Source organism: Prosopis cineraria, unplaced genomic scaffold, assembly GCF_029017545.1.
Source record: "Prosopis cineraria cultivar Desert tree isolate PC_DT_omini unplaced genomic scaffold, ASM2901754v1 PC9, whole genome shotgun sequence".
In the NCBI taxonomy this organism is placed as follows: Eukaryota; Viridiplantae; Streptophyta; class Magnoliopsida; order Fabales; family Fabaceae; genus Prosopis; species Prosopis cineraria.
Window position 1 is genome coordinate 2805668 of NW_026555340.1, and position 11353 is coordinate 2817020.

Sequence of the window (11353 nt, forward strand, 5' to 3'; positions counted from 1 at the left end):
AAGAAGGGCAAAAGGCTGACTTGAAGTCGCCTCGTGGCCCCCGCGCGCATCTTGGCGTGAATACAGGAAATTCTTGATTCTTCGTCGAGAATCCTTTACAGTTTCCACCATCTCTACATTGACGCAAGAAAATGGAGGTTCAGCAATGGTGGAGAATGAGGTTCTCCTTCAGGAACGCAACAATACTCGTGTGCTTCTTTAACTTACTTGTTGCCCTTTTCTTGATCCAAGGCCTTCTTTCTTCCACCTACACCCGAAATAAACTCTCCAGTACACCCTCCGATTCAGGCTAGTTCTCTGCTTTCTTTTTACCTTTCGACTTGTTCGGTTTGCTTTTACCTGATCATTGCTTAGTTGTCAATTTTTCTTTTTAATTTTGGACAGTTTAGCTTTGGATTGAAGAGGATTTTATTTCTTTAAACAAGATTTTCGCTCATAATTTTCGCAATTATTTGGTGGATTATGGTGATGTTCTTTTCATTTGTCTTCTTCTTGGGTGTCTGGCAGTACTCTGATTTGGTTGTGGGATGATTTTTGGGTTCAATTGTTGTTAGATCATTGACTTTGGGTTGGCTTGGCTATCGAATATGCTAATGCTACTACGATCAGATTCTATACGTTTCGGATATTCGCGTAAAATTCACAATTAGTAGTTAGAGTTGCTCAGTATTTTCTGAGTTCAACTTTGTGGATTTTGCTTTGCTTTGCTTTGTTTTGTTTTGTTTTGTTTTGTTTTTGTTTTTGTTTTTGAATTGATATGGCCACAGTTAAGACCATGCGGTTACAAACTTTGTGGGTCTTTAAAGTGATGAAGGCTAAACGTTCACCCGAATCCTCAAATGAATAGTCAGGAGGTCTTCAATGTTTTATGGTGTGGGAAACATTCATGCCTCACAATAAATATAATAAGAAAAATTATTATAAACTTGTTACTTATCTTAAAATGTCAATAGAAGTGAGCAAGGCATTTGGATAACGAAATAAATCAGGCACACGGCTTTGGCATGACATTTATAAATTATTATACTTGCTTTCTGAATTTAGAAAAACCAACGATCATGTCAAGTTCTGATTTCAGATTGATTTTTTTTTTTTTTGTCAATGATTTCTGATTGATTTTTCCTTAATCTATCCAGACCTTTCAATCGCTCAAAGCAATTGAGGCTCTAACCTGTACTCAATATAGAGCTTGATAGAATGTCCAGCTTTCTTCCTGACTTGTAAATTTTTCCAAAGCTATGTCACATGGCATAGGAGTCTTGATATTGAATTTAGAATCTACACTGACATGAGAGAAGTGATCAAAATTATAGTTTTGAGTTTTGTACAGAAATACATTGCGTATTATATCTCCAAACTGGTTCTACTTTTGGCATTCCTATGGTAACTTGGTGCTCTCTTGCTAAAATGATTGCTTAATTTGACTGTGTGATATGTTGGATTTCAGATCAACTAAGCTATATCAAGCAATCTGAAGAGATTCGTCTTGCCATGCTACCACTGGAGCTGATAAAAAGAGTGAGTTTGGAATTATGGTTGTCATGATATTCGTTATTTCTAGTTTTATCAGATGTATATGACTAAGTGGCCAAATGATTTGGAGGAAAATGTTTTTCTTTTTTCTTTTTTCCAGCAAATGATAGTTTTTTTGAAGATTTTGGCATGATGCAATGAATTTGATGTGTTTCTATTATTTATCTTACAAATGTCTATTTTCAAGCTAGTTGGAAAGATTTATCATTGCCAAGCCTGGTGCCACAGTGGTGGGGCATCAAGCACCTCCCCTAAACAGGGAGGTTGCTAGTTAAAACCCCAGGTAGGTATGTGCATGTATGTGAGGGGAGGTTTCTAATTGGAAGGTCTTTGTGCATGTAATTGCCCCTTTCACCAAAAAAAAAAAAAAGGAGGGGGGGGGAGAGATTTATTATTGTACTAATCTTGCAATGAAATTATTGTCCATCCAGTGTTCTTACTCTCTGTTGCAGTCTTTATTTAAATATGATTTAAGTTGTAATGTTTTAAAGTTGATTTTCTAGTACACTGCTGGGTATCAGTTGTTTTGAACAAGTCCTACTGGTTATAATTTGATGACAATCAATTGATGGTAAATAGCTGTAATTGACAAAGCATATGTTTTAAGTAGCATACAATGGAAATATCTTGTGTTACCAATGAATGACCTTGTAAACTGTTCAACAACAACAACAAGCCACTAGGTGGGGTCGGTTACATAGATTACATGATACCATTGTACTCTACTATCAATCAACCTTGTAAATTGTTCACAACAAGTAATTTTTCTCCTAGTATAATCTGATCAGAAGGGAAAAGATTCAAAACTTTTTATGTAACTGCTGTGGAATGAACATGCATTGTGATCATCGATGTGTTGCATCTCCATTTATGGAATAAGATGTGCAATATCTTCATCTCACACTTTCCTAACATCACCCAACTAGATTTTTTTTTTTTCAAGCTCATAGGTATCTTCCTATTGGAGACAATCCTATTTAACTAAATATGGGCACCTCTTTTAGTGGGGATTTGAATTTAGGTTCATCTCATTGTGAGAGACTAGTCTTATCTGCTATACTCAACCTCCCATTGATAAACTAGTTTTGTTTCCATTTAAAAGTTACACTTGAAAGGACACATAAAGAGATTGAGTACTGGCATTGAAAACTCAGTACAAAGTTAACCTATTTTGTTTCTTCAATATGGCTAGGAGTTTTGATAAGATTCCGGATAGAATTCAGACTTATTCAAGAAGGAAGAAGCAAAAGATAAATTAGGATTAATTTCATTTAATTTAGTATTTTATTTAGTTTTTAGATATTTCTTCATATTTTATTTAGTTATTTAATTCCTTAGATTCGGATTTTATCTAGTTACATTTTATTCAGTATTTTAGATTTTAGGAAATTTTATTTAGTTATCTAACTATCTAGATTTTATTCATTATCTTAAATAGTTATCTGGATTTTATTTTAGATTGTATTTAGCATTATAAATATGACTATCAACCTTGAAGCTAGCATATCATGAGATTAATAAAACAGTCTTTCAAACCCTTTGGAGATTCTCCTGAGCGTGGCTATTGAGAAAAATATAGAACAAGATTCTTGTTCTATATCATCTTAATAGATTTATTCTTATTATTTCTTCCAATTATTCTAAGCTCTTATCAATTTGGTATCAGAGTCATGGTTACTACTCGTACGGGTCAAGAAACAAACCATCCTAACAATTCATCCAATCATTCCCCAGAAAATCAAGACTCGATCATTTCAGATCTAGCTGACATAGCCTCAAGACTCAAACCTCTGGATTTATTAAAAGAGAAAATAGAGGCACTCGAAGCTTCTGTACTCAACAAAGGCAAAAATGCCCATGAGGGCTCCCGCAGGTGTTATTATGAAGAAGAAAGTGAAGAAGAGCAAGAAAATCATAGACGTAGCAGATTTCATTGCACAAAAATTGAATTCCCAAAATTTAGTGGAGGTGATCTATGAGGTTGGTTCTTGAAGGCTGAAAAATACTTTAAAGATTATGGCACACTTGAAGAAGATGAAGTAGATGTAGCTTCGTTGTCTTTGGAAGGTGACGCCCTCGACTTGCTTGCTTGGATTAGCCATGAATGGACGCTTCATTACTGGGATGAACTAGTGACAGCTTTTCTAGAGAATTTTGGGCCCCCTGAGTACTAAAACCTCTACGAATTCCTATGTAGCATCAAACAAGAAGGAAGCGTGCAGGAATACGGAGCAGAATTTGCTAAACGATCATTACGAGTCAAGAATTGGCCGGAGCACTGCCAACTCGGTGTTTTTCTGAACGGACTAAAGGATGACCTGCACGCCAATGTATGTATTCACAAACTCGAGTGTTTATCGAGCTATGAGTCTTGCATTAGAGTTTGAAGGGAAGCTTCTCTCTCGTGGGTCCAAGCTGAACGTTTTACAGACTTAGAATCGTTATGATTCTTCCTTTGCCTTCGTACGAGAACAGACAACTCAGGCCCTGAAAGCTTTGATGGCATCTTCGAACTCATACAAAAACCCAACAATGTCTTCTTCATTCAACACTGCATCGTCGAGCTTGGCCAGACCAGCTTCCATGGACACCGAGCACTTGTGCAAGAGGGAGAAGGGCCTTTGCGTCCGCTGTGGGGACCAATTTTAGCCTGGGCAGTGATGCAAGAGTTCGTTCTCCTTAATGGAGGTCATAGAAGAGGGCGAGGAGATTATTCCTCCACTTGAAGACGCTGCACTCGAAGAAATAGAACCACATGGAGCTGAAATTTCATTAAATGCCATCCTGGCAGTAACTCTGGGTCAGTAATGAAACTTAGTGGAAGATTGGGCTCTCAACAGGTGTTATTATTAGTGGATAGTGGGTCCACACACAATTTGATCTTTGATGCATTAATCCAAGAACTTCATCTAACTACCCATCTATTTTTACTTTTGGAGTTCAAATCGGTGACAGTAGTATTGTGCGTTGCAACCGAATCTACAAAAATGTGGAAGTAGAATTGACAGGTTTAACCATCAAGTGGCTAGCATCTCTCAACACAGTGCAAGTCAATTGGAATCAACTCTTTATGATTTTCTGGATAAATGGTTAGAGGTATAAGCTGCAGGGAGTCCCTAATGCTACTAGATGTGTTCAGCTTAACTCAATGCGAATTGAAGCTTCCGCTGACTCTAAACCTCTCCAATATTTCAACCTGGAACCTTTAATTGCAGCATTCCCATTTGTTTTTGAAGAACCCACAAACTTGCCACCATTTAGAAATCACTCACATTCCATTACCCTACTACCAGGGGCCAATCCTCCTAATTTATGACCGTACAGGTATCTTCATCATCAAAAAACTGAGATTGAGAAGTAAGTTGAAGAATTATTAAAAAAAGGGTTCATTCAGCTTAATTCTAGCCCATTTGCCAGCCCAGTCTTGTTGGTTGCAAAGAAGGATGGTTCATGGCGTTTTTGTGTAGATTATCGAAAATTAAATAGCATCACAATTCTAAACAAATATCCAATCTCCAATATTGATGAGTTATTAGATGAGCTACATGAGGTGATGTATTTATCCAAATTGGATCTACGATCTGGATACCGCCAAATTAGGATGTCACCTGATGATATTTACAAAACAGCATTTCGAACCCATTCTAGGCACCATGAATCCACAGTCATGCCTTTCGGCTTAACTAATGCTCCAGCCACTTTTCAAGCGGCGATGAATGATTTATTTCGTCTTTATTTGCAAAAATTTGTATTGGTATATTTTAATGATATTTTGATCTACAGTTCGTCCTTCCAACAACACCAGGATCACTTGAACACTGTCTTGCAAACACTACAGGAAAATGTGTTCTATGTCAATTTAAAAAAATGCTTTATAGGGAGGCCAAGAGTTCCTTGTTTATGACACCAAATTTCTGCCCAAGGAGTGGAGGTAGAAGCAAAAAAGGTGGAGGCAGTATGTGAATGGCCTATTCCAAAAAATGTACAGGAGTTACGTGGGTTTTTAGGCCTTGCTGGATATTACTGACGTTTTGTGAAGAATTTTGGAATTATTGCGTGACCCCTTACTGAGTTGACTAAGAAGGATGCCTTCTTATGGTTTGAACCAGCTCAGAAGGCCTTTAATTGCTTGAAACTTGCATTGATGATGTCACCTGTTTTACACTTGCCTAATTTTGAAGAGAAATTTACAGTTGAATGCGATGCATCCACCGAAGGGATTGGGGCTATACTGTTGCAAAACAACCATCCCATTGCTCACTTCAGTAAAGGGTTTTCCTTTTCTAACCGCTTCAAGTCCACTTACGATCGTGAACTCCTTGCGTTAGTGCTTGTAGTACAAAAATGGTGTCATTATCTCCTTGGAAGGCATTTCTTTGTTAGAACAGATCACACCAGTCTTCAATATTTACTATAACAATGTATCACCACCAACACTCAACAAAGATTGATCATCAAGCTTTTATCATTTAATTTTACTGTTATCTACAAAGCAGGAGTGGAAAATAAGGGGGTTGATGTGTTATCAAGACGATCGCAACATGCAGATTTTTTTCAGTTGGCAGTCCCCTTAGCGCCCAAGCTACATGACCTCCCCTCTGAATTGGCCTTAGATTTATTCACTAATGCAATAATGCAGGATTTGCAAAACGATCCAACTTCTCGTCCTAGATTCCACCTGGTTAATCAAAAACTTTTCTATGGTCACTGAGTGGTCATTCCTTATTCATCACAGTTACGACCAAAGTTACTAGCAAAAGCCCATTTTACTACTATTGGAGGACACGATGGTTTTCTTAAAATATTTAAACGTCTCTCGGAGAATTTTGTTGGCTGGCAATGAAAGTAGATATGAAAGTATATGTGCGACATTGTGCCACTTGTTAGCAAAATCAGTATCAAACTCTGGCTCCAGCAGGACTTCTTCAACCCTTACCTATACCCTCTTAGATTTGGGAGGACATCTCAATTGATTTTATCACAGGTCTTCTAAAGTCTGGTGGGTTTGAAGTTATTTTGGTAGTGGTGGATTGTTTGAGTGAGTATGCCCATTTTCTTGCTCTTTCACATCCTTATATTGCCAAGAAGGTTGCCACAATCTTCTGTGAAGAAATTATCCGCCTACATGGGGTACCTCGCTCAATTGTCTCTGACAAGGACCCTATCTTCATGAGCTTGTTTTGGCAAGAGTTATTTCAATTAAGTTAGACCAAGTTGAAGATGAGTATTGCTTACCATCCTCAAACAGACGGTCAAATAGAAGTGGTCCACAGTCTTGAAGCCTATTTGCGATGTTTTGCACACGAGCAACCCAAGTCTTGGTAGAAGTTCCTTTGCTGGGTGGAATACTCATACAACCCAGGTCATCATATGTCAACCAACCATTCACCTTTCAAGCTGGTATGTGGGAGAGATCCTCCCCTCTTACTTCCTTATGTGAAAGGAGAAACACCTGTAGCTGACTTGGAAGATCAACTTGAGACTAGAGATGCAATGATCCAACTTTTGAAGGATGATTTGCTCAAGGCTCAAGACCGAATGAAGGCTTATGCTCACAAGCATCGAAGGAAAGTCGAGTATGCTATGGGCGATGTTGTGTGGTTGCGAGTACAGCCTTTTTGCCAACAGTCCCTTGCCAAGCGAAAGTTTAAAAAATTATCACTGCGCTCCTTTAGGCCCTACAAGATTCTTCGAAGAATTGGCAAAGTAGCTTATGAATTGGAACTGCCAACAGATGCTTGTATTCATCCTATTTTCCATGTATCTCTCTTGTGCCCGGTTCATGGGATGGATCCATCGCTTGCACCCATTGCCTTACCATTATTTGCTGATTTTGAGTTACATGTACGACCTCATCGAGTCTTAGATCATAGATGGACTCGTTATCATTTGCTTGAACTATTGGTGGAATGGCACTAGCGACTTGTGGAAGAAGCGAGCTGGGAGGATTATGACCTATTGCATGCTCAATTCCCTTCTTTTCAACTTGTTGAGTTTTCAAGGGGGGTAATGATAAGATTCTGAATAGAATTTAGATTTATTCAAGAAGGAAGAAGCAAAAGATAAATTAGGATTAATTTAATTTAATTTAGTATTATATTTAATTTTTAGATATTTCTTCAGATTTTATGTAGTTATTTAATTCTTTAGATTCAGATTTTATCTAGTTAGATTTTATTTAGTATTTTAGATTTTAGGAAATTTTATTTAGTTATTTAGTTATATAAATTTTATTCATTATCTTAAATAGTTATCTAGATTTTATTTTAGACTGTATTTAGCATTATAAATATGACTAGCAACCTTGAAGCTAGCATATCATGATATTAATAAAACAGTCTTTCAAACTTTTTGGAGATTCTCCCGAGTGTGGCTATTGAGAAAAATATAGAACGAGATTCTTGTTCTATATCATCTTAATAGATTTATTTTTATTATTTCTTCCGGTTATTCTGAGCTCCTATCAGGTTCACAAAATAAAATTTCCTCCCATTGTAAATTCTTTCCTTTCAAGTCTCAAATATTGCCTAATTTGCCTTGAAAAGACACAGCAGCACTAGTACATGGTTAAGTTGGCAAAGTCTGCATGCCTAGCTTATTGTTAATTGGAATTTGGAATGGTATTTACAGTTTGTCAGTTTCTGTCATATCCATCTGAAGGATTAACTTATTGCAACTGCAAAGAAGCTTATTAAACTCTTGGGTTGATCATGGCAAAGTGTATAATTGATCCAGCATCTGTTTCTCTCCTGTTTGTCGTCTTTTGTTGAAGGGGTAGAGTGGGGACTGATATTTGTAAAAATGTGAAAAGGTTGTGGAAACTTCTGAGAATTTACGACGTGGAATAATCTTCTTATGTATGAATCATTTTCATTGTAGGTGAAAGAGATTGAGCAGGAAGCATACACAGGACCAGAAAAAGTCCAGCAGAAAGACACTAAGCAGACTGCTGCAGTTGATCTGTCTAAAAGGTTGAAGGATTTTCGTTCCCTCAATGATGCTGCCAGCTTGAAAGGTTAATTCAATCATTACTCTTTCTCCCTTGTTTGCTCCATAATATATTCTGGCAGTTCTGTCACGGATCAGTTATTTCATTATGCTCAGATTTTGGTCATTGAACGCTGTAATTATAGCAGTAGCCTTATTTTAAAAAAAAAATGGTTCGTCACTGAGAACAAGATAATTTTGTCTTTTGATTTTCGTTATGTTTAGTGGTCATCTGCTAACATTGTTGATTTTCAGTCCTCACATTGATTTCTCCCACATAAAGAGAAAGTTCCAACCTCCACCTCTTTCTAAGCTAATTGATTAATGTGTTAGTGTTACACATGCTCTAATTCCCATGGCATATTAAGCCCTAAAGCTGCAGTATATATGACCTGTTCCCAGCATTATGTTTCATGCCAACTACTTTAATCCTCAATTTTTGCCTTTATCTTGTCTTGAATCTGCTAATATGTCCTGCCACGAGACCTGGATCTCCTCCAGTGATTGGAAGAAGCTGTAAGGTGAGAAAGGTGGGGTGGCCCACCTGTTAGTGTGGATTCCTTCTCACTTTTTCCTCAAAGATATTGAAAACTAGCCCAATCATTGAACCAGTTAAGACACTAATTTAAGGGTTAATAGTCAAAACTGTAGCCTAACTGTATCAAACTAGTCAAGATATTGCTTTGATGATTTAATGGCTCAACCGGATGGCTTGACTTGGGTTTCCATATCAGCCAGTCACTAGTGGGGATCCAAACTAAAATTTTGTTTCCAGGCATCCTGAACTTTCCATAATATTGTGTTTATATATAAAAAAAGAAAGAAAAAATTTAAAATTTTATTTTACGATTTACAATTTAGTCTTGAACTTTCTACGTAGCATGCATGTTGGTCAAATTGAACGATGCAGAGATACCTGAAGCTATACAAAACTTATTTATCAGATCCTGCTTTGATTTTTGTTTTGTTCTTACTCTCTCACATGTCTGTCATTTTCAGCCCTTGAGGAATGGAGGAGGAAACGGAAGATGGAGAGAGCCAGGCAAAGACAACTGGGGAAAAATGGAACTGCCTCCTCTTAAGCTTGACGTGTGATTGAGCATTGCTCACCCATTATTATAGCCCAGTTCTGAACTGAGCTGTTACCTTTTTCAATGGTTTGCTTCACTTCAGGTGTATTATATAATTGCTGCAGATGTAGGTTAGTTTTGTTTAATATGTTCAAATAATCACTGCAATCACAATGAAAACATTATCTTCTGTCCCTGTTTTCTAAAAGCAAAAGCAACTTTGTTCCGGGCTAGATATTGTAGTTTGCCAAAGTGACAAATAAATCCCTTCAAAATGTGTCGATAACAAAATTGTACCACAAAATTAGATAATTATTTTGAAGTCTTGAGAGAATTATCTGTATAATTTTTTTTTGCAAAATTATATTTCTGACCCTCTACAAAATAATTGAAAATGTATTTGTTAAAGTCTAAATTAAAGTTGTTGATATAAGAAGCAAATTTATTATTGTATGATTAAATTGAATTTATTATCAGCTGCTTGTAATATCTAAACTAAAATTACTGATCTCAAAGCAGAAGTTTATATAAAATGTGTACTTGTCATTGTATAATTAAACTTAATAATTATGTTTCTTATATTAACAACTTTACTTTTACTATTGAAAATTCAGTTTAGAATTTAATAATTATATTTTTTATTATTTTACTTGAAGTTAGAATATGATTTCAAATGGAAAAAATATGTTAGATACTTCGTTTGCTAAAAAATATAAGTTTTTTTTAATTGAATTTTACTCTAATAAAGTTATCTTTATTTTTTATATTTACTTCTATTTAATAAGATTTTTCACCCTATAATAAATATAAAATAATTTATTCAATAGAAGTATTTTTTGGGAGGAAAAAAAGATAATGATTACACTTTAAAAAACTAAAAACTTTATATTTTTTTAACATTTAATTCCTTAAAAAATATCTTATATTTTTGAATGGAAAGAATAACTTCTTAGAGACTTTAAAGTATTTATTATTCCATTTCATGCTATTTATCATTTGCCTATTCTGATCATATTAATTTGTCATTCTCCCTTATAGTAATAACTTTAATCAAGACCATAATATAATTGGAAGACAATTTTCACTTTTTTTTTCTAAAAATTTCGAAGTTTTATTATTGGATCCTTTTTCATTGTTTGTGCCTTTGAATTTATTGTCAAATAATCTTTTAGCCCTAATTCACTGGATGGATTTTGATGGAAGAATGGGTATATCTTTTAAAATTGTGTTTGGTATGATAATAAAAATGGACTGAATCTTGTGATAAATATGTTATTGGGCATGCCAATTAAATTGATTTACTCTTTAATAGTGTCAATACTATGAGACTACTTGTGGGTAAAAAAAAAAAAAAGATTTAAAATGTGAAATGCTGTGTTATGCTCTTAAATTGATGTACTGCTAATATGTGTCAATACTTTACTTGTGGGTAAAAAAAAAAAAAAGATTTTAAAATGTGAAATGCTGTGTTACTCTTGATTTCATTCCATTCTTCCTCCTCTTCCCAATCGTTAATACAACCAGAATCAACGTAACAACACAATCAATGTTAACAAAATTAAATAAGAAAATTCCAGAAAAATCATGCCAAAAACCAACAAATGTTAAACATGAGGTTAGAGTGGGGATGAAAATTATTTTCCATTGGGATAGCCAAGAAAATGATTTTCTAGTCATTGCCTCGAAAAAAATGATTCTCAATAACAAAAAATAATGCCAACCAAATAGTGGATTTTTTTTTTAATTTCCTTTTCCTTAATCTA

The 11353-nt window shown here is 35.4% G+C and overlaps 1 protein-coding gene across 1 annotated transcript; it reads left to right on the forward strand.

Moving 5' to 3' along the window:
- LOC129319438 (uncharacterized) lies at positions 1–9827 on the forward strand. Its single transcript, XM_054964503.1, has 4 exons — positions 1–288; positions 1448–1518; positions 8413–8548; positions 9520–9827. The coding sequence occupies exons 1-4, from the start codon at positions 132–134 to the stop codon at positions 9600–9602; spliced, it is 447 nt and encodes a 148-aa protein (XP_054820478.1). The 5' UTR covers positions 1–131; the 3' UTR covers positions 9603–9827.
- Positions 9828–11353: the final 1526 nt, after the last annotated feature.